Source organism: Pempheris klunzingeri, chromosome 9 (assembly GCF_042242105.1).
Source record: "Pempheris klunzingeri isolate RE-2024b chromosome 9, fPemKlu1.hap1, whole genome shotgun sequence".
NCBI lineage: Eukaryota > Metazoa > Chordata > Actinopteri > Acropomatiformes > Pempheridae > Pempheris > Pempheris klunzingeri.
The window spans coordinates 25,866,039-25,889,841 of record NC_092020.1 but is presented as its reverse complement, the minus strand read 5'-3'; the positions used below and the strand labels follow the sequence as shown (position 1 = coordinate 25,889,841).

Sequence of the window (23,803 nt, the reverse complement as noted above, 5' to 3'; positions counted from 1 at the left end):
GTGTGTGTGTGTGTGTGTGTCAGGTTGTTTCCTCTGGTGGACGTGAAAAGTTTTGAGGAGAAAAAACCCTGGATGTTGTTCTGTTTCCATCTCAGTGTGTTGGATCGTCTCTTTCGAGGTCATCGTCTGTCGTGGGAAATGAGAGCTCGTGTGTGTGTGTGTGTGTGTGTGTGTGTGTGTGTGTGTGTGTGTGTGTGTGTGTGTGTGTGTGTGTGTGTGTGTGCGGCTGGTTTGTTGCCAGCAGCGAGGAGGCGCTCTGATTGGCCAGGAGGAAAACAATGTGGTTAATGGCGACTGTTTCTCCTCTGAGTCACAGGAGACGCTTGTTTTGGACGCAGCAGCTCGGCCAGACCCTTAAAATAAAAACCACAGTAGAATCCAGAGTAGAAATCCCCCTGTAATCCCCCCCCCAACCCCGACCCCATCAGCAAAGCTCACACTCGGTCTTCAGCGGATCTCGACAGACGTAAAAACCCTCAGATTTGAGCAGATGTGATGTGACGGAGCAGCAGGTGATTCGGTCTGACAGCCGGGAGAAAAAACGTTTACAGCAGCTGAATATCTAATGTTGAGTTCAAAGACTCCTGTAAGAAAAATACTTCTGGGTCAGTTACACATTAATAATCAGAGGCGGAGGCAGCAGGCAAGTCTTTTACTGACGTTTAGAGCAGCTTCACTGCACCCACAAATACCTCAGGACGACTAAAACACACCTCGCTCAAGTAAAAGAGAAACTAAGTTACTTCTGATTTTTTCCCCATTTTTTCTGAAGATTTAATTTACTTTAAAAAGTTATTATTATTATTATTATTATTATTATTATTATTATTATTATTATTATTATTGTTGTTGTTGTTGTTGTTGGTTGTAGTGTATTCATTTCACTTGATTTATTTTGCACCTGTCATACAAACTAAAATAAAATATTTCAAAATTACAACAATAAAACAGTAAATTTTGAGATCAAATCAATAATATTTGATAGAATAGAATAAGATACACGTGGAGGATAGAAATAATTAAAAAGAGAGGTCTTTGATTTGCTTTTAAAAAATACTCTTTATTCTCTAGTACTGTATACTAGTACTAGTAGTACTACTAGTACTAGTATACTAGTAGTACTACAGTAAACCTGGAGTAAAAGTACTCAGTAAAAACACTTTTAACACTTGCACTGTGTGACAAACTGCTCCCAGAGCTTTCAGCAGCAGCTCATGGTCTTTGCGTCAGCGCTCAGAGTGTCTTCCTCCTCCTCCTCCTCCTCTTCCTCTCTTGTCCTCCATCACTGTTTGTAGTCTTTATTTCTCTGCTTTGAATGGATGAAACACAACACATGAGCCCACGTTCAAACTAAACAAACAGATCCTCCTCTCTCTCCCTCTCTCTCTCTGTCTGTCTGAGTGTCTCTCTCTCTCTCGCTCCCTCTCTCTCTCTCTCTGTCTGTCTGAGTGTCTCTCTCTCTCTCTCTCTCTCCCTCTCTCTCTCTGTCTGTCTGTCTGAGTGTCTCTCTCTCTCTCTCTCTCTCTCTGTCTGTCTGAGTGTCTCTCGCCCTCCTCGGTGCTGTAATACCTCAGGGAGCTCCAGCAGAGGCCTCCACCTCCCCACTGCTGCTCCTCTGGGACTTCACACCTCTTCCTCCTCCTCCTCCTCCTCCTCCTCCTCCTCCTCCTCCTCTGTCCGCTGATCTTCCTCACTCCTCTGTGTGTGTGTGTGTGTGTGATGTGTGTGTTTTCACCTGCGGCTGTGGTGTGAAGAAACACCTTCGTTCACACTCCTGGGACTTTGTTTACTTTCTCCCTTTTCTTCCCCTCAGGTCTGTTTCTTTTCCTTCCTTCTTTCTTTCCCTTCTCTTTCTTTTCCATTTGTCTTATTTTCTTTCTTTTTTGTTTCCTTTCTCTCTTATTTCCTTTCCTTTATGCCCTTTTTCTTATTTCTTTTCCTCCTTTAATTCCCATATTTCCTTTCCTTTGTTTCCTCCCTTTCTCTTATTTCTTCACCTTTGTTTTCCTTTCCCCTTTTTACCTCCATTTTCTTATTTCTTTTCCTTTTTGTTTTGATCTTTCCTTCTTTCCTCCCTTCCACTTTCCCTCCTTTCCCTTCCCACATTTCTGTTCCTTCTGTTTCCTCTTCTTCTCCTCCCTTCTCTTCATCATCAGCACTTTCTTTCTTGTACTCATTTTTCTTCTTTCCTTGTCGTTTCTTCCTTTGCTTCCTTGGACTCTTTCTCCTTTTTCTCATTTCCTTCCCTTCCTCACTCTCCTTGCTCTCGTTTCCTTCCTTTTGTTACTTTTCCTTGTTTCCCTCCTTCCTTCCCGGTCATCTCTTCCTTTTCTTTTCCTCCATTACTCTCCCTTCCTTCCTTCCTTCCAGTTTTCCTTGTATCTTCCCCTCCTCTTTTTTCTTCTTCTTCATCACTCCTATTCCCGCCATCCTCCTCTGTGTGTGTGTGTGTGTGTGTGTGTGTGTGTGTGTGTGTGTGTGTGTGTGTGTGTGTGTGTGTGTTTATCTATTTATCAGTCCTGTTATTGTTATTAACAGCCATCGCCGTGGCGACCTGCTGTGCTGCCGGCGATCAGATTGGCCGCTTCCTCTCCTGTGGGCTGATGGGAAAACAGCCCCAGGGCGAGAGAGAGTGTGAGAGTTTGTGTGTGTGTGTGTGTGTGTGTGTGTGTGTGGTCTGCAGCCTCTGTGTTAATGGTTTCCTGCGGACTCTTCCTCCCTCTTCCTCCCTCTTCCTCCCCTCCGGGTACAAACATTCATCCCTCCATCCTTCCGTCTCTCCATCTGAATCCACCAGCGGCCATTTTGAAACGTATCTGACCAGCCTGCCCTCAGGCCCCCCCCCCCTCCGTGCCGTCCTGCCGCTGGTTTGGAGGCTTCATGTTTTTCTTTGGTTTTCTTGTGTTTGTTGTCAAAGTTAAAAGAATGACGTCCAACTGTAAACATAAAATATTCAAGAATAGTTCAAGTCTGATTTTCAGATTTAAAATGTTCTGATTGGAGGATTTCAGTCGTTCATTCAGTCACAAGACAGTAAATTTAAGTTATTTGATTATTTAGGAACTATTTTGAAGTAATTTTTCAGTAAAAATGGCTGATTTCTGTTTCCAACCTCTCAGATGTGAAGTTTTCTGGTTTTCTTTTGTACTAAATTGAATATTTTTAGGTTTTAAGATGTGACTGTGCACACAGACCAGCGTGGAGCGTCCAGTCTGATCTCTGTCTGCACGACATTTAACTTCCTGTGTTGCTTCTTCTAAATTACCCATGAGCTCTTGCTCCGATTCAAATTAAAATAAGCTTCACCTGTTAGCAAAGCAGCACAGAAACGACTGGCACTGACAGATGTTTTGTAATGAACATTTATTTAGTTATAGATATCAACAGCTGTATCAAATATAATGTAATAATCCTCATTAATAATTCATATAAATGTGTTTCCTGGGCCAGAAACCTTTATTACAGTTTTGAATAACCGTGCCCGTCTCTGTGTCTCAGGAGGTGCTGTTGAAGCGAGCGGCCGACCTGGTGGAGGCTCTGTACGGGATGCCGCACAACAACCAGGTGAGTCGGCGACCTCGGTTTGACCTTTGACCTCCACTGAAACCTCCACAGCTGTGAACAGCCCAGCGCCGACACAGAAAGACTCCAACCGTCCTGTGGCTAACAGTACCGACCGCTGTTAGCCTGCTGTTGTTGTTAGCCTCCATGCTAACTAGCATGCTAACATGCTAACCTCTCTAGCCCCGTCACACCCTGAAGCTGAAGTTCTGTGTTTCTGCACCTGAGTCTCCATCACTGACGACTAAAGTCTCCCCTCTTTTCTCCCCTCTCCTTTCTCCTCCCTCCCTCCCTCCCGGCCCGCAGGAGATCATCCTGAAGCGGGCGGCCGACCTCACCGAGGCGCTCTACAGCGTCCCCCGCAGTCACAACCAGCTGCCGTCCCTCACCGGCTCGGCCGCTCACTCGGGGATGATGGGAGTCAACTCGTTCAGCAGTCAGCTCGCCGTCAACATCTCCGAGGCCTCGCAGGCCGACCAGGGTGAGAGCTCGCCGCCACTACCCACAATCCTCTGGGGGGACGGGAGGGGTCTGAGGGCTTATACTGGGTCAGGGTGGGAGGGGGCCACAAACCAGTCGGACTGGATCTGACGTCTGATCACAGGATCTACAGGAGAGTCCAGTGGAGACCAGGAGGAACCAGTAGAGACCAGTAGGGACCAGTAGGGACCAGTAGAGACCAGTAGAGACCAGTAGAGACCAGTAGGGACCAGTAGAGACCAGTAGAGACCAGTAGAGACCAGTAGGGACCAGTAGAGTCCAGGACAGACCACTAGAGACCAGGACAGACCAGCAGAGTTCATCAGATGATAGCAGACTTCAGTACAGTAGAGTTGTGCACAGTTCAGTAAACTTAATTTGAGTTCAGAGTTCGGCCATACAGTTCAACAGAGTCCAGTGAGGTTCACTAGAGTCTGTCAGACTTTGATTATTAAAATCCAGATTCTAGTATAGGTCCTTAGAGTTCAATAAAGTCCAATGTCCAGCAGAGTCCTGTAGCATCCATACAGTCTAATCGAGTCCAGTAGACCCATCAGGGGTTCAGTATCCTGCAGCAGAACTGAAGGGAGACCAGTAGAGTCCATTAAACTTCCTGTAGCAGTCATGTGATCAGTGTTTTGTGGTTCAGACCACGTCCCCTGCTGTTCCAGATCCTGGTCCTGGTCCTGGTTCAGGCTCAGGCTCAGGTCCTGGTCCTGGTCCTGGTCCTGGTCTTTCCTGTTGTGTAGCGTCATCTCTCAGGAGCAGAAAAACTGTCGCTGCAGTTTGAAAAGTGTCAACGTCAGTTTCACAAAATTAAAGATGTTTGTCATCCAGTCCAGAACACACACACACACACACACACACACACACACACACACACACACACACACACACTCTCTCTCTCTCACACACACACACACACACACACACTCTCACACACACACACACACACACACACTCTCTCTCACACACACACACACACACACACACACACACACTCTCACACACACACACTCTCACACACACACACTCTCACACACACACACACACACACACACACACACACACACACTCTCACACACACACACACACACACACACTCGTCTCCTTACGACAGCATTATTGTTTTCTGCATCAGGTTTATCTTAATAGTTTATAGAGTATATGATCAGTTTAAAAGCCCAAACAAGGTAAAAAGGCTCCGTATCAATAATAAACCTTTTTCACAAACCGATCAGAACAGAACGATTCAACCTGAACTCCTTTCTGCTGCGCTGCCCTTCGTCTTGATGTAAACACGTAGTGACCCAAACTCTTAAAGACGCCTAGATGTTTGTAAAATCAGAAAAAGGGAGGAGTCCAGGACGGAGAGAAGCTTTGAACAAATGAAAAATGACTGAAAAACACAGAAGAGCGAGTGAAACATCAGTGAAACCATTATTATTAATGTACGGTGGCCTGTGAGGAAGATGAATTCAGCTGCTGCACGTGAGATCAGATCCCATGTCGGCCTGAAGTCTGCATGCAGCTGTAGAAGATGACGTGAACTCGTCAGGAGGAAGGTTCGGTGTCGGTTTGACAAGAACAGAAACACAGAATCTCCACGTCTCCTCTCTGCAGCTCCTTCTGCTGCTCAGGAAAACGTGCAGCAAACAGCTTGTGAACAAGCGTCGACAGGAAGCAGAAGGAGCTGCTTTTACTCCCCGGACACCCCCCTCCCCCCCACACACACACACACACACTCCACCCTCACCCCTCCACCAAACCATCGTCTGCTTTTCCCATCGGCCCGGCAGCGAACACCTTACAGGAATCCATGAGGTCATGGGAAACGAGGCTGCAGCCGCGCTGAAAATTCATAACTCGGTAGTTTATGTGCGCGGAGCTCTCCGGTCGGAAACATTACACCGAGGATCTGACCGCCGTCCTCCCCGCTGGTATGAAGTATGAAACGGCTCTTTGTGCCCCTCGCAATTATCCGCCGTGATTAAAACATTAATAAAAACAGCGGCTCCCGAGCCCAGGCCTTATCAGGCAGACCGGCGAGTAATTTACGGCGCTAATTCAGAGCAGCTCGGCCTCCTGCTCAGCGTCAAGTCGTCTTCCTGAAGAATGAAGGCTTCTCTTTTTTTTATTTTTTGCTTCTGGAGTTTGTCCTGGTTCTTCTTCTTCTTCACTCTGACAGCTGACGGGTGGAGGTGGAGGTGGAGGTGGAGGTGGAGGTGGAGGAGAGCCAGTTATCAGCAGACAGAAGTGGACGCTGCAGATTCACAGCTAAAGTTATTAATCTGTGGTTGAGCATCCTGAACTCAAGGGTTACTTACTTGCTTTTACTGGAGCTCGGCCGTGTTGTTTTTTCAGCTCAGGTGTCGTCAGGTGAGGCTTCAGTCACAGGAAGAGACCTGAACACGTTCCTGCCTCTGAATGAGGCCGTGGGATCTGGTCGAAAGCTCCAGAAAAGGCTGCTAATTTAAGTTAATTATATTTTCTGGGGGAAAAAACAGGAAAACAGGCAACAACCAACTGTTTCAGTGAATCTAACTGATAATGTTTTACATTAAATTTACATATTCATACATTTAAATTAGTTATTAAAATAATTGAAATAATTATAAGTAAGAAGACAAAACACTAAAGTGACAGCAAACATGGAGCATTAATAATAAATATTTCATGTCATATTATTTTCAAAGGAGGGAGAAAAGCACTGACGTCATGTGACATTAAACTTAAATTATTTTGTATGAGAGCTCCTACAACATAAAATCAGCCTTATATGTTGGACATAAAAAAAAAAAAAGACTTTTACTGACGGAAAAACTGATTGGATTCATTGGTTTAGACTTCTGTATCTTGTAATTGTGACTCAGTGCGTCATAGCAGCGACATCTGTAGCTCGTATTTATGATTTCCGTTTGCTGTAACTTGTTGTCGTTATTTATGAAGCACATTTAAAGGCACAATCTGCGCAGCTTAAAAGACTAAAACAACGGGACAGTGAGAAGAATCCAGGCTGAGAGTTCAAATCTGAGGAATTAAAAAATGTGTTTTTAGGCGGGAAGTGTAGGAGCAGCTCCTTCAGAGAGTTTGGAGGCTACAACTGTTTTATTTCTACATTTCTAACCCGTGAATATGTGTTAGTGGTGTCGTCTTTCTGTGTCAGAGTGGACGCAAATAACAGTAAAAGCACAATACGGAGAAACGGATCTAAATCTGAATCTAAAAAGCAGCTCTGACATCGAGGCCTGGTGATCGTTAATTGTTTAACACAGCAGTTTTTCCAGGTCGTTCACTCTCTGGTATTTGTTCAGGCCTCGATGACACCCGACTGCAAACCATCAGCTCCGGACCGAAGCCTGTAATTGATCTGATGTGTTTCGGGGAGCCGTTAAAGTCTGGGTTTTAATTAAAACGGCGTGTAGCTTTAGCGGTTTTCAAACCGCGTCCACCTGGGGAGCTCGTTCGTCCATGGCGTCCGACGGGTTGTGAGTGAAACCGAACCGTCAGTCAACCAGTTAATCAGTGGCGAAAAACCCGCCCCGCTCCTCAAATCTGCCTCTGCGGCGAACACGTGTTTCCATTTCAGCCGCCAGTGTGAGGTCGGAGGATGTGATCCGCTTCCCACGCTGCTGTGGACGGGGACGGCCAGGGAGCGGGAACACCAGAACAAACACCGCTCGCTCAATACCGGCTCCGTTTGTTCAAGATCTTTCTTTTTTTTTTTTTTACTAAAGAACAATCCTGACATTTAGTGCGAGCTGTGACGCGCTGCAGCTCTCGGCCGCTCCCTGCACTGTTCTCCTCCACATGTGTTTCCCATCGCCGGCTCTCCTCGCCCTCGCTCTCGTCCCCGGGCAGCGCTCCATCAGCCGCTCCTGCTGGGAATTGCGTTGGCCCGAACCAGGAAGTGGGGGAAAGTGGACGAGGATGGAGGGTTGAGTGGGTTTAAGAGAGGAGGTGGGGGGTGTGGTGGGGGGGGGGTCGAGCCGTAATGTGCTACTTGGCACACTGTTGGCTCGGCCCGAGGTCGGTGGGAACTAGGGAGCCCCATGAGGGGGTCAAAGGTCGGGCGGAGCGCTGCAGGGAACGCCGGTATTCAATGCATCTTGAATGAGGGTCAGTGAGCGGGAGAACGGGAGGGGGGAGAGCAGAGGGGGTGTTAAGGTAAGTACACGGCAGCAGAGAGGTGAGAGACGAAGGGCAGACTTGGCCTGTGGGGAGGCGAGCTGTCGAGTAACAGCAGAGTGGCAGTGACAGGCGTGATGATGTCACTGCTGAGGTCACGGCGAGCGGGTCAACGAGGTTTTAGAGGAGTCGATCCTCGGGGGTGTTTCTGAGGCAGGAAGAAAGTTCACTCTTCGCTCGTTTTTTGAGCAAATAGTTCATCTGTGTGGGTCCACTTGTAACCAGAACCAGAACCAGAACCTGACAGCTTCATTAGGTCTGAGCCGCTGACTGAAAACAAAGATGGACGACAGGACGGCGCCGCGAAAGTGAGGCCACATCATGTGGGTCGCCCCCTGGTGGCTGGCTGCAGGAGAGGCCATAAACCTGCGTGTTAGCCGATAAACAAGTTAGAAATTCTACTACAGACAGAAACACAATAAGTTCACACGTAACAAGAAGCAACTTCACGGACTGCAGACTGATCCTGTAAACACACAACCAACTGAATAATAATAGTAAATGACTTAATGTGATCAGCCGGGACGTTTCACAGGGATGTTTATTACATTAACTTTTTACTCCAAACACCAAAACAAAATTCTCTAAAACTCTAAAATATTATCCTAACATAGGGACCAGTGCCCTGCATTTTATTAAACCATTTATAATTAGCAGCTGCCTTTGTATTACATGTTAAAATGTTGTGTATTTATTTAATGTTACTGTGCATTTATCTTTATATTATACACACAATAACACAAACTTTACACTGAACTGAAGAAATTAGATAAATTAACTCTCATGAACCTGTAAAATCTCCTTTTCTTCAACGTATCATGAAGCTTAAAACGCTCATTTTTCCTTCAGAGTCTGGTTGTTCTAGAGTCAGCAGGTTTATAAAACCACGAAGAAGAAACAGATCGTATCTGACGCCGACCTGTTTTTTTTTTTCTTCCTTCTTCTTCGCAGGTTACTCCCGTAACTCCAGCAGCGTGTCTCCTCGCGGCTACGTGCCGAGCTCCACGCCTCAGCAGTCCAACTACAACACCATCACGTCCACCATGAACGGATACGGCGCGGGGATGACCAACCTGGGCGTACCCGGATCCCCCAGCTTCCTCAACGGCTCCGCCAACTCTGCTTACGCAAGTGAGTTCGTTAAAAAACCTTTAATTAAGCAATAAAAAAACCTCATCGGATCCTCTGTGACTGCCTGAGAGCGGCAGGAGTTTAAACACACTTCAATGTTTATCACTCTCTGCATTAGCTAAAGGCTCATTCACTTAAAATGTGCAGCTTCGATAAAATATGGCCTTAAAAAGAAGTGTCACTTATTGGGCTTGAAATATCAGTTTAAGTGTAATCATTGAAAGGAGTTGAAGTGTTGATGTGTGTGCACTGACAAGAGTTGAGGTAAGAGCACAGAAAGGAACTGAGGTGTCGGTTCAGGTGAAGGTTTGTCGCAGTGTTTAGGTGGTGAAGTGTCAGTTGATGTGTGAGCACCGAAAGGAGTTGAATTGTCAGTTTGAAACACTGAAAGGGTTCAAGGGTAACTATCAATTTAAGAAGTGAAAGGAGTTGTGGTGTCAGTTGAAGTGTAATCTTTAATTAATGTGTAAACACTGAAGGGAATCGAGGTGTCAGTTAAGGTGTAAGTGATGAAAGCAGCGGATGTGTCAGTTGATTTGTAAACACTGAAAGGAGTTGAACTGTGAGTAAAAGCACCAAAAGGATTTTAAGTGTTTTAAGTGCATGCAATTAAAGCAGTGGATGTGTCAGTTGAAGGTTGATCACTAAATATACCTGAAGTGTCAGTTATGGCGTTGAAAGGAGTTGAGGCGTCAGTCCAAGCACTGACAGGGTTATCAGGTGAAGAAATCAAAGGGTTAAAGGGTGTTAAAGTACAAGTCATGAAAGCAGTTGATGTGTCAGGTGAAGAGAGATGACGGGAAATTAACCCCTAAACTACAGTGGTGTATTTAGTTGAAGTGTGTTTACTGAAAGCAGTTGAAGTGTCATGTAACTAACGGTGTGATATCTGAATCTGATCGGAGTTTTTGATATTTTGAGCCGTTGTGCTTTGATTTGCTGGATATGATGTCACGCTGAAGGGAAGACCATTAACTTGGCTGAAAGCTGAGACCCAGCTCTACCTGTGAGACAGGACAGGAGACGTTATGAGCCAATAGTAGCTCAGTGTGTTATGTTGATCAACATTCTTTCATTTATCCATTAGACAGTAAGAAGTTTCAGAAATGTTTATTTGTTATGTATTGTGTAAAGAAAATTAGCCAATACGTCTTTATCAGATCTCACAAATCATTATTGGCCTTTATAATCCTGTACCGGTCGGGCTGTTTTAAGGATAACTCTGGTATTTTAAATGTCAGCCTTATTTTTTTTAATACATACTTTGAATGTTTGAACAACATTATGGAAAGGATCCCCACTGAGAGAGACCTGAAATCAGAGACACCAGACTCCATTGACAAAAACAGTAATTCTACCTCACAGAACACAAGAGTTGGTGATCTGCTGCTGCCACAAACACTTACTTTGTTTGTTGTTATTGTGTTGTTGTAAGTCTTATGTTGGAGCCAAATTAACCCTTTGAAACAGTCAAATCACGCAAAAACACAAACAAACAAATCAATCATGGCAGCAGTAAACCAGCAGCTCCTCTGTTCTATGAGCTAAAATCCCTGTTTTAGTGAATGTAGTCTGGTGTGTGTGCAGAGAGCGATATAACGGCTGTTTGTGGTTAAACCAAAAGGATCTTCCAGGTCTCTCTCTGTAGGGATCCTTTCCATGATGCTGTCACACACTTAGAATAACACTCTGAGCCTGTCAGTGGATCAAACAAGCTCTTCTAGTGGACCTATTGTGATCAGGTGCAGTTGTCCCAAAGGATCACGTTGCAGCCATTGCAGCCCGTTTGGTGGCTGCTGGCTGAGGTGATCTACTGGTGATCTACTGGACCAGTTCCAACACTTTTACTGCCTACCAGTCACTCAGACACCAGGATACGTACAGGTAGGACTAAGGCTTAAAATACCATAGTTATCCTTTAAAATATGATCCCTGGCATACAAGATAATCAAACTAAATTTAAGCTGAAATTTAAATTCTTCATGTGGAGCAGTTGCTGTTTTTTCCTGTTGGGGTTCTCCGGCTAATGCAGGTGATGAACGGTGGCAGTCGTAGTGCACAGAACAATGAAAGTGAATAAAAGTGAAGCGTTGCTGCAGGAGACAGGTTGACGCTTCAGTAGTTTTCAGTCGGGCCCGTTGCTCCTCTGAAACTTCACGCTGGGCTCTGATTAACATGCCTGGAGTCGGAGCTGCTGCTTGGAAGGCTCAGGTGTGTTTTGGAGACCAGTAAAGTCTAAACCCGCCTGCGGGGAGCGCGCTCCATTGTTTTGGCTTCTGTATCAAAGAGCTCAGCGAAGTCTCAGCGAGACTCGTTTAGAAGGTAGCGAGCTCAAACTGCGTCTCCGTGCCAGGTGATGTTGTCGTCCCTGGCGACCAAACAAAAGGTGGGCTCACATCTCGCCTGGCTGAGCTACAGTTTCCCTCCGCCGAGGGTCTGAATCTGTGTGAGAGTGTGAGAGTGTGTGTGTGTGTGTGTGTGTGTGGACTGAACACCGCCACGCATTGTTCACCTCCTCCTTCGTCTGACCGTCCCACTGTCCATCCTCCTCCTCCTCCTCACCCCCCTCCCCCTCCTCCTCCTCCTCCTCTTCCTCTACTAACCCCACTAACATCCTCACCGCATCCTTCATGCATTCATGCATTCACGCTTTGGGCCGAATCCATTAATATCAGCTGGAAAAAACAAACAGAAAAACACGAAGAAGGAGCCAAGAAAGAGAGGAAATGTGAGGAGGAAGAAGCAGCGATCCAGGACAGGCTGATCGTTGTTGGCACGAAGCGATAAATCACATTTACATTCCCCCCGTTTCATTTTACAGTTCCATTTTCAAACGCTGTCCTTGAATCATTTACAGACTCACTGTGGTCCATAAACTCTGTGGAAGCTCTTAAAGGAACAGTTCCACATTTTCTGAAGCCCCCTCACCCTCGTTCTCCCCCGAGACCGAGACGCTCAGTCCGACATCGACCCCCCTCCCGTCTGTGTGTTCCAGCACCGGGCAGGAGGCTGGGTGTAGTTAGCCTAGCTTAGCATAAAGACTGGAGGCGGGTGGAAACTGTTAGCACGGCTCTGTCCAACGTTCAGAAATACACCTAAACTCCTCCGAAGGGCACCGATTAAAACGCCAGATCTTATTTCTTTTATCAGAACACAAACGGAAACATAAAAATTACAAAAAAACTCACTTCAGAGACTATTTAGTAGCTACTCTGGAGCTTTCGATCATATCACATGATCTTCAGATCAGATGGAGGTTCCTCAGTTTGTCACTGAAATTTCAAAAACAGAAAAAAAAAATTAAAACTTGCATCTTCACTTCCATGACAAGCAGGCAGACTTGCTGACGAAGCCCATGGGATGTGACTGAAAGCTCCAGCTACTAAATGGACCACTGAAACAGATAATAGACCCAGAGCTGTGAGTTTATCGATTATTTTACTGAATTAATTTAAAAAATCGAAATATTTAAGATATTTTAGTGGCTCTTCAGGATCCTTTCATCGTATCACATGATCTGATTTTGACTTCTTTCTCTATTTCCTGTTCATGTTTGTTTCCAACATGGCGTTAACCTGTAAGGTCACTAAAATACCCCAAAATGTAAGAAGAAAAAATATCATTTCAGTGTTTTAATTTTAGCATTTAGCTCCACTTAACGCCCCCAACAGACAAATATTAGTTTGACTGTAGGTTAAAAAGAAGAGACACTATATGGAGAAGGTAGAGGGAGAGAAACATAAAGTAAAGTAATACATTTACAAGTGTTTTGGGGCTAAAATCAGAGTATTTCCGCACCGATAAATCTGATTGGGAAGTTTAATTTGATCTGAAACTGCTTCTATATGTCTTCGGACCGACCCCGGCTAGCTGTTTTCACCCACTTCCAGTCTTTATGCTAAGCTATGCTAACTACATCCCGCCTCCTGCTCCGAACTGGACACACAGACGTCTGATCGCCCGGCCGTCTGAAAGAAAGAGAGAGAGAGAGAGAGAGAGGATTACAGAAAATGTTGAACTGCTCCTTTAATCAGAATCGTAGGTCAGTTGTAGAACAAATAACTGTTTTATAGTCAAATGACGGGTTTAATAGAGAGTTAACATTGTAACACACACACACACACTCACACACACACACACACACACACACACACACACACACACACCTGTACAGTTTGTGTGGATGAAGCTGCTGCTGCTCTCAGGTTGGATCAGGTTGGTTTTTTTCAAAATAAAAGTCCTTCAAGTTATGGATCAACTTTGCCAGATGTGCAGCTGTTTGTGCTCGGAGCATGTTTGTTCCTCCAGACCTCGGCCCGCCCCGAGGCAGCGACCCATTCCCCCTCCTCATCCTCCTCTTCCTCCTCCTCCTCCTCCTCCTCCTCCTCCTCCCGCATGAATCACCTCCATCCGATCACTCACCTCCTCTGCCTGCTCGTTACCGTCACCACCGACACCTCCTCCTCCTCCTCCTCTTACTGTAGGACCCCTTCCTCCCCTCGTCTTCCTCACCTCTTCCTCTTCCTCTTCTCCCATAGGCCCTTATTCATTCTCTCCTGTCCATATGGTTTCTGCAGTCAAACAGAAGAGCGCCTTCGCCCCTGTCGTGCGGCCACAGACCTCCCCGCCCCCCACCTGCACCACCACCAATGGCAGCAACCTCCAGGGTGAGCATCCCACCCCCCCGTCCCCTCCCTCCCTCCTGCCTGTCAGCACCCCCGTCCTCTGCTGTCCACCTGTCCGTGTCCCACCTGGACACACAGACAGACGTCCAGCGTCTCTGTGATGACAGTAACTCTTTATTTGTCACATGTCAGCACCTGGTTTTGAACACTCGAAGGTCAAAGTTGATCCATAACTTCTGGCATTGATTATAAAGACTTGTTTAAAGGCTAACTTCTGTGTCTTTAAACCTGTGCACTATTTTTTTTTTTTTTTTTTTTTTACATATTTTGGTGTCTGAATGAGCGGTAGGTAAGTGTGTGACAGCATCATGGAAAGGATCCCTACAGAGAGAGACCTGGAAGATCCTTTTGGTTTAACCACAAACAGCCGTTATATCGCTCTCTGCACACACACCAGACTACATTCACTAAAACAGGGATTTTAGAGAACAGGACACAGGAGCTGCTGGTCTGCTGCTGCCTCCATCGGTTTGTGTTATTGTGAGACTTTGTTGTCTCACAGGGTTGATTCAGATCCAAAATAAGATTTGTGTAACACACAATAACACAAACAAACCAGCCAGCAAGGCAGCACCAGACCAGCAGCTCCTGTGTTCTGTGAGCTAAAATCCCTGTTTTAGTGAATGTAGTCTGGTGTGTGTGCAGAGAGCGATATAACGGCTGTTTGTGGTTAAACCAAAAGGATCTTCCAGGTCTCTCTCTGTAGGGATCCTTTCCATGATGCTGTCACACACTTAGAATAACACTCTGAGCCTGTCAGTGGATCAAACAAGCTCTTTTAGTGGACCTACTGTGATCAGGTGCAGTTGTCCCAAAGGATCACGTTGCAGCCATTGCAGCCCGTTTGGTGGCTGCTGGCTGAGGTGATCTACTGGACCAGTTCCAACACTTTTACTACCTACCAGTCACTCAGACACCAGGATGTGAACAGAGAGGACCAAACAACCATCCAATAACATGACTGGTTTGTAATACAAATCAAAAAGTTTGATTTTGAATGAAAACAGATACTCACATGTTTTTCACTGCGCAGGAAAATGTTTCCACCTTTGTTGGGGAATGAAAAAAACACAAGTAGATAAAAGAGTTTTATTGTGAAAAAGTCAAAGTTAAAATAGAGGTTTGAGAGTGTGTTACTGGACAGTACGCCTTCACAGTGAGCAGAGGTGTCTGTGTGTTATTTATTGTTCCAGAAATGTAATAAAACCCTTGTTTATGTGTCACCTCTGGCACTTTTTTGCAAAGTTGATTCCAGTCTATAAAGTTTTTATTCCTGTTTAACACAGTTATCATTGTTACTATCACATAAATTCATCCTGCTGTTGGTCTTGACAAGTTTATGAGCTAATAAATTAAATTTCAACGTACATAAATTTATTCTTTTAATGATTCTGGTGCGGCGACGTGCCTCCTTCTAGTTTCTTACACATGGGTTTGACCAGTAGAAATAAATCCACGTACTGATGGCTCTTTAGAAAAGGTTGTCATTGTTCCTTTAAAGCTCTTTAAAGCTAAATACGAATCTAAATGTCTAAAAAAGTTTGTTTTTATTGGACTTCACACCCTCTTTGTTTAAAGACGAATTAATCCTGCATGTCGTGTAACGTCACAAATATTTTCTTGCTAACAGACGTCAGGACTTTGTTGTCAGTTTGTTTGTAATGAATCCAACGCTGGATCTGTTTGTGGTCGTCTCTCAGCTATGGCAGGTCTCATCGTCCCGCCCATGTGAGGAGGAGGAGGAGGAGGAGGAGGAGGAGGATTCTCAGCCAGATACCGTCAGACGCCCCTCCTCCCCGAACCCCCCCACCCCCAGCCCTCCTCGATGGCCCCGCCCACCTGAAACGCCACAACGACGTCAAGAACGGCAGCGACAAAACCTTTGACCGACGCCGCCGGACCCAGAATCCACCACTGCAGCAGAGGAAACCGCCTCATTCTTCATCCATTAATTTACCGCCAGTCGAGGACTTGGTGCTCGTTGTGGGACTTTATCGTCACGCCGGCGGCTGCAGCCACCGCGGACTGTTAGAACCCGTCAGCCCCAAACAGGAAATGTCCTCTCGGACGTCTGCAGCGGCTCCATGACGAGCTCGGAGGAGGTCAGAGGTCGGGGGAGTGAGGAGTGAGGAGTGAGGGGTGAGGACTGTGGGGAGGGAGGGCGGGTGTCTGCGGTGCTACGTGTGGTGTGAGTATTGTTATGAAACAGGTTAGTTTGACTTCAGAAGTCTGCGGAGGCCCAACAGGTCTCAGATCAGTTTGAACCACTGTGAGACAGGAAGGAGGCGTGGCCACCGGGAGCTTCTGTTCACCGCGAGGACGCCGCGAGGACACGTCATAACCTGAACCGACCAATGAGGTTTGACCACAACGGGTCTCCATTGGCTTCCACTCATTTTCATATAGTATAAAACGAACAGTCAGACTGTGACAGTAACCAGTAAGACTGCATTAGTTATTGATAATCAAACATTATTGTTATTGTAGTGCAGACTTTTAAAAATCGATGTTTTTTCAATGGAGTTCTGCACGAGCCTGCAGTCATGTACAGTTTTTAAACTAAATTAACTTAATGGTAAAAAAAAAAGCTTTAAAACTGGAACCAGATTCAAGAACTCCAAATAAGTTTTTCTTAATTTCATCCATAAACTCAAAACTAGAAAAATTATGAAACAACCTTTAAAATAACCAAATTCTGAAAATTTACAAAACAACGAAAAACATCAGAAATCTGTTTGTGTTGGAAACAGAACCAAAAAAACTGAATTATAAACATTACACAAGATAAAGTTTGAAGAGCCTGTTAATATTTATATCATGTGGAAATGAGTGGACATCAACGGAGGATCGGTTGAATATTCTGATTCACACTTAAGGAGGTGTGTGTGTGGCGTCCAAAATATTCTAATTATTGGTTCATATTTAAAAAAACCTGTTAGTGTTTTTACATTTTAGTTCATTTACTACAAATTCTCCATTGGTTTTTTTTTTTTGGATTTACTTCCAGCCACGAGGCTGCCATTGACTTCTATGAAAATCAACCTGCAGAGAAAAATGTCCATCGGTCTTTTAGCCAACATTGTTTTTACAGTTCAGACTTTAACTCACTTTGCACTCAAGCGTCAACAACTGTGAGAACAAATGAAGATTCACATTAACCATCATTAGTGTCGTATTTGGCTGTAAATGAGCTAAAATGTGTAAAAGTTTTAACCAAAATCTGTTTGAAACGACGCTATTTAACCACATTTCTTAGGTTTTGGTATTAAACTCTTACGTAAACACAACTAAATGCTAGCTGAAGGTCGCTAAAGCCTCCGATTGGTCCTCGCTGAACCAGAAGCTCTCGGTGGACGCTGAACCTGAGTCGGACCGAGTCCGGAAACCAGGAAAAAGCAAACTCCTCGAACCTTTTATCAAATCTGGAAGAAAGAAAAACCGTCAGACGGTTTCCAGATTTGACGGGTTTTCAATCAAAAATCCCCCCAAAATCCCCCCGACTCCTGATAAAGATCACGTCTTCTAGCGTTTTCCTTTCTGTACCATAGCTTTTAACCACGTTTGTGTCTCATATTCTAAAAAGGAGGAAAATGCAGTAATTTTCTAAGCTAAAGAAACGACGAAGAGTCCTGCCGAGGAGAGAAATGTTACACTAACATTTAAAGTCGAGGCAGCCCAAGGTTTATTTTTTATTTTTTTTGTTTGTTTTTTTTTATTTCTGTTTTATTTCTGTTTTGGACGTCTCTCTCATTTTTAAAACTCCAGTACAATAGTTCTGTTTTGCGGGTGTGTCGAGTGGTAGATTTTAACCAGCTTGCAGCAGTTTTAATCACATTTAGGTACCAGATTTTCTTGTTATTCTTCTGATTGTGCTTATTTTATATGTATTTATAAAGTATGTTTTGGGGAATTCCTTTTGTGATTTAGGCCTGAATGATAGTCTCAAATATATATGTAAACACATTTGATGTCTTAATACCTTTTAGATATTGTAAAAAGAGTGAAGAAGTGAGAGGAATTAACCCTTTTGTAAAAACAAAAAAACGTCACGACATGGTCACCCTGTTTTTGAAAGCAGGACGTAAAAAAACGCTTTCATCACTTTTGTATAAAAAAAAAAAAAACGCTTTTCCGATACGATATTTAACTTTTTGTAAACAGCATCATTTGTGTTTCCCCTGGTTCTTCTCGTCCTTTGTGTATTATTGTGAAATGTATAATCATGGTTATTTCTTAATGCACTATTTTTGTTGGGGCACTTAATAAGAGCAATGCATCTTAGCAAAAAAGAAAAAAAAAGCTAAAAGTTTAAAAAAAAAATAACATAAAATTTAAAAAAAAAAAGATGAAAGCTAGAACGATATGCACCAATATGTTTTTTCTGCCGTTCTGAAATGGCAAAAAAAATCCTTGTCATGTGAAATTTTTATATTTCAGAAGCTTATAACGTCATAATATTCCTCCACTCTTACTTTTGGACCAAGCGTATCTCTTGGTTTCGGTGTTTAGAAGACGATATTTTATCCATCTTAATATTAGACCCGATCCTAGTCTTTGTGTTTTTTGGTGAGAATGATCGTACGATTTTAAAAACAGGAAGCAGATTTTAAAAACCACTCCGAAAATTTTGGGTTTTTTGGGTCACAAATCTCAAGGAAACTTTCCATCGATGTTGGTGTTGTTGTTGATGGTGCTGTTCTCGTCGTCGCACACAATCTGGATCATTTACTTATGCAACTGTGTTCCTGTTACGTAATGCAAGCTCAGCGTCCACGCTGCTGTGGAAAAGTTTGGAAAAGAACTAAAAAAACAAAAAATAGAAAGTCGTGTTTGATGCCTTACGATTGACCACACGAAGACTTCTCTTTGTTTTCTGCAGCAAGTAGCGTAGGTAGTTTTTGATTTGATTCGTTTGACGAGCTTTTCTCCAGTCAAACTGGGAGAATCTTTTATTTCAAGCACCAAAAGTTTGTCCCTCAGGTTCCCCACAAAGAACATGAAGTTTTTTAGCACTGATCTCGACCCGAAGACGCTACGCTAGCAGTTAGCCTTCCAGATAGCTATGTCAGGGTGTCGTGCCGTTATTCCGAAACCCCAACAGGCCATTAAACGTCCCATTTGTCCGACAGTTTGACGACTATCCACTCTGTCCATGGTGCTGAATCGACCCGGGTTTGGCCCTTAATATTCGGCCTTTCCGGCGTCTCACCCTGTCATCCGAGTCTTTGGATGTAACCGGTGTCTTCAGATCAATAATTATGTGTTTTTTCAAAATAACCGGCTGTCGGATAAATCTGTTTGGGTACAATGAGACTTTTTTTGGACTTTTGGGGTCTAAACAACGGGCAGTCACCGATGTCTGTTGGGTTCAATAAAGTTTTTTTTTTTTTAAAAAAGGTGAAACTCCCTGATTTTGTTGTAGTGCCAAACAGCGCCCCCGCATCACGAAGGAAGGTACTGCAACACGATGCGGGACTTTACGACAGAACGCACCTCGTTCATGACAGAAAAAACAAAACAAAACAAAAAAAACACGTGTTATCTTGTAACTATTACTTTTACATCCTGTAATTATAATTCAGCATCTCATAATCACAAGAAATGACAGTAAAACTGTTTTATAATTGCACAATTTTTGTTTTATATTCATGAGGAAACTAGCTTTTATCTATAAAAAGGTCAAAATCTCTCAGCGACAAGAAAACTTTCACAAGATCTGAAATTTACGAGAAAAAACCATCGTACACAATTACATTTCTTTGTTTCTTAAAATTACGTATAAGCTATCGTACCTTAAAACGCATATCTTCCATTCAGGGGAAACAATCTCATAGTCACAAGATTCAAATCTTTACATTTACAACATCAGTATCTCACAGTTACCAAATCTGTGCCACAAATTTTCCGGTAAAAATCATCCTGAAGTAACGAGATCTGTCTCATAACTTAGAGACGCATCTTAAAGTGACCTCATCGTCATTATAACTACGAAGAATCGTCTCCATCGTCGTCTTGTGTTTAACGTAATGTGCCGACTCAGTTTACGTTAAAAAAAACAACTGTTGTTGAAACTGTTTTTTCGCGCTGAGACAAACCATCCAACGTCCCTTTAACTCCTCAAAAACAAAAACGGAAATAAAAACCAGAGATGGAACCGGAAGTTTGGACGGATTCAACTTTTGACTTTATGCAAATCCAGCAGGGCCGACAGAAACCTTCAGTCGCTGCACGTCCTCACGCCCCCCCCCCCCCCAAATAACACGCTAAAGAAACGCAGCCTGCAGAGCGAACAGTCGCACCTCACACCGTACGTCCCTCGTCCGTCTCCACGTTTCAAACAGCTTGCTAAAAGTTTTTTTTTTTTTTTTTTTTTAGGTCACAGTTGTAAAAAAAAAAAAAAAAAAGTTTGCTCCTCACCGTCCTGGTTTTCAGCCGAGGTTTTAAAAACTACAAAGTATACTTTTTTCGATGTTTTACTTCAATGTGAAAGAGGGCAGAGGTACTGCATCTTTGTGAAATATGAAATATATCATCAAAGTATATCAAAGCACAATGTTTAATTAATGTCTTTAGAATACGAGCGGGGCGACGCCCCGGCTCTTTTCTTTCTCCGTCTCTGGTCATGCTGTAAATAGATGCATGTTTTTTGTTTTCCTTTCGTTTGTTTTTTTCCTGTGATCCAGTGCTTTTTGTACAGAAACAGTCTAATAAAGATTACATTTGGCTTGACCTCCGACCGTCACACGCCTGCTGCTTTCTGATCCACGGTTAAAATCATGAACAATGTCAGTGTTGAGGCAATAAAAGGAAGTGGAAGTGGAAATAAGTCAAAGTGTCACTGCTGTCTGCATTTAGAAATGCAGGAAGCTCAGTTGTTTAAAATAATCGAACAAACACTTGGAGAGTAAGCACTGAAAGCAGTTGAAGTGTCAGTTTAAACGATGAACAATGAAGACAACTGAAATTTCAGTGGAAGTTGAAGCGTCCAGAGATAGTTGAAGTGTGAACAACTGTGAACAGTTGAAGCGTCAGTTTGGTTCATCCATCAAGGACGAGAAGAAGAAGAAGAAGAACTCAAGTTCACTAAAAGTTCAAATCCAGACTGTATAAGTGTGGCTCAAATACCAAACGTGGACCGGTGATGAAACAGGAAGTGACCTCATGGTTTGGAACGACAAAAGTAAAAGGACAGAAAAAGGAAAGAAAAAGTCACTGATGTCATTTTAGCATCAGCTGTTTTAACTTCAGGACCAGGAAGTGTCTGGGGCCTCACGTGAGAAACATTTGTACGAACTCATTTGTTCTTACGTTTTGTTTACGAGAGATTTAAAAGTTATTTGTGGCGTTCCGTTCACCAGTTTTCTTATATCTTCAAACAAAACTCCTTTTTCCTCCAGGGTGTGCGGATCATCTCTACGGGGGAAAAATACCCCGACTGACGCTAACTGTGGAGTCTGTCTGTCTGCTGATCGCAGACTTTTTAATGTTTGGTAACATTTCAGTGAAAGAAAAAAGAAAAATAAAGACAGGAGACCTTAAATGATGATTTTAAAGAAGTCGATTATGATTAACGATGAAAACCAGAGCATGAACAGGTGACGTCCATCAGCAGGTTTACGCAGTTTGGTGAAACACTTGTATGGACAAACCTCCCAGACAAAAGTGAGAGAAGTTTAGGAGAAAGACAGTGTGTCAGTGAGCTGACATAAGGCTAATTTTCAAAATAAAAGTCAGATTAAAACAGTAAATCTCTGCAGCTGTCCAGAGCTTTTACACTGAAGGATCTGAGGAGAAGGACTCAGGTTTCATTCCAAGTTTCTTAAACTACCAAACTTTTCCCAACATCGTTCATCCTGGAGAGACGTCCTCCGAACGAGCTCCAAAGATTACAGCTCGTGATGAAACTGTCGGCGGAGGATCGTCGAGACGGCGTTCAGAGTCCGGCTGATGTGAATGAATCAGTGCAGCTCTGAGCCAAAGCAGCAATCCTTCAGCTCGGCAGCAGGTAAAAACATCAGCCGGGACCAAGAGAGAAATACGTCTGAGGAGGACGTGAAGGTTTGTTCGAAGGAGTCAGGAGGCTTTGTGGTGAAAAAGGTCCAGAAACAGACTGCGATCATTAAACTTGATCATTTGTGAGCTCAATAATCCTGATTAATTATTACGTTTTCATCAAGCAGCAACTTCCAGCTCTGGAAATTGAAGCAGAGGTGCCAACAACTGCTTTTCCTCGACTGGCCACTTGAGGCTCCAAATGGGAGTCAGTCCCCATTGACCTCCATCATATAATGGCTGACGTCAGGGAGACTACATCTATGTTTTATTTAGTCTGCATCCATGAAGAGCTGCTGGATGTTAAAAAACACCATTCTTACGCTGGAGAACACAGTTGACAGTCTGCTGCTTTTAAAGGGTTAGTCAGGATCTGAACTAGCCCTTTAAAACACAAACAGACCCCAGCGTTCTGTGGGGTGAAATTATTTTCTGAATTTCTGAAATTAGCTTAAGGACAACTCACTCAAGTTGATGATCTGGTTAATATGACTTTGCTTTAATGTATTAATGACTCTGGTATTTCAAAACCTGGACCTTATCTAGGCTGTTGTGTCACTCTCTTTAAAGCCACCAGACTCCATTGACAAAAACAGTAATTTTACCTCACAGAACGCAGCAGCTGCTAGTGTCCCGCTGACTCGATTTGTTAACTTGTTTGTCTTTCTGTGTGACTTTAATGTTTCAAAGGGTTAGTTCAGATCAAACAAAATATTTGTGTAACACACAATAACACTAAAAAAAAAGAACCAATCGAAGCAGCAGTTGACCAGAAACTCCTGTGTTCTGCGATGTAAAAATCATGTTTTTGTCAATGGAGTCTGGTGTGTGCAGAGAGCGATATAACGGCTGTTTGTGGATCTTCCAGGTCTCTCTCTGTAGGGATCCTTTCCATAATGTACAATTACACTGCTTTGTTGAATATTTCAATCTGATTTGTCAATTATGGCACTTTTAAATCAATGAAATCATTTTTAAATCAATATTTTTTGTCAAATTACTGATTTCTGAAGTCCATAGTTGTGTGGGACTTAAGCTGTGTAATAACTGGTTGATTGTTTTTCCATGTGAGGAAGCAGCCGTCAATGAGCACAACTCCAGACTTGTTTGAATAAGTGAAAAAAATCCTCGTGGGCGATCCAGAGGTCTGGATCCAGGACAGAAGAGTCTTTAATTTTTTTAAGGAAACGTCAAACTTGGACAAACTTGGCCTTCGACAGATCCTGCTCCCGCTGTGAAGCAGGTTTTTGTTGAAACCAGCGACTTATTTCTGCACAGGAATGTGTTCGAGATTGATGATCAATGACGGAGACTCCAATGTTAAAACCCGATACAGGACGAACCCGTGACCATCAAAGAGCAGCTGAGAGCGTCGGCAGGCCAGGACAAACAAGCGCGGGTCTTTCAGGAGGCGTGTGGACCTGCTTCGGCGCTCCTTGATGCCGAGAGAAAAAGAAACTTTCCTCTCAGAGTGTGATAAGTCTGAAGGTCAGCGCTGGTCTTTATCGGGCCTGCAGTCCTGAGCAGGAAGTCTGGTTTCCATCGAGGAGGACCAGAAACATCCAGTATCAGAGTCTGCAGCAGGCCGGAGGGGGCGGGGTGGGGGGTGTTTGGCAGCGCTCGCTCTGCCGAGGCTCCGTTACCGGCTCAATTATCTTTCTCCCCACCGTCAGCACCGGCCTTGATGAGCTGTGAAGTCGGTTTCT

At 43.9% G+C, this 23,803-nt stretch overlaps 1 protein-coding gene across 2 annotated transcripts in view; it reads left to right on the top strand.

The window, feature by feature from the left end:
• The window catches only part of LOC139206753 (transcription factor COE1-like), a 157,918-nt gene extending 142,141 nt beyond the window's left edge, over positions 1–15,777 (top strand). For both annotated transcript variants that reach the window (XM_070836325.1, XM_070836324.1), the window contains exons 12-18: positions 3,499–3,564; positions 3,868–4,042; positions 9,181–9,360; positions 10,736–10,738; positions 13,691–13,753; positions 13,899–14,027; positions 15,746–15,777. In XM_070836325.1, the coding sequence (XP_070692426.1) occupies positions 3,499–3,564; positions 3,868–4,042; positions 9,181–9,360; positions 10,736–10,738; positions 13,691–13,753; positions 13,899–14,027; positions 15,746–15,777 (648 nt within the window). The remainder of the gene's footprint in view (positions 1–3,498; positions 3,565–3,867; positions 4,043–9,180; positions 9,361–10,735; positions 10,739–13,690; positions 13,754–13,898; positions 14,028–15,745) is intronic.
• The last annotated feature ends 8,026 nt before the right edge of the window (positions 15,778–23,803 follow it).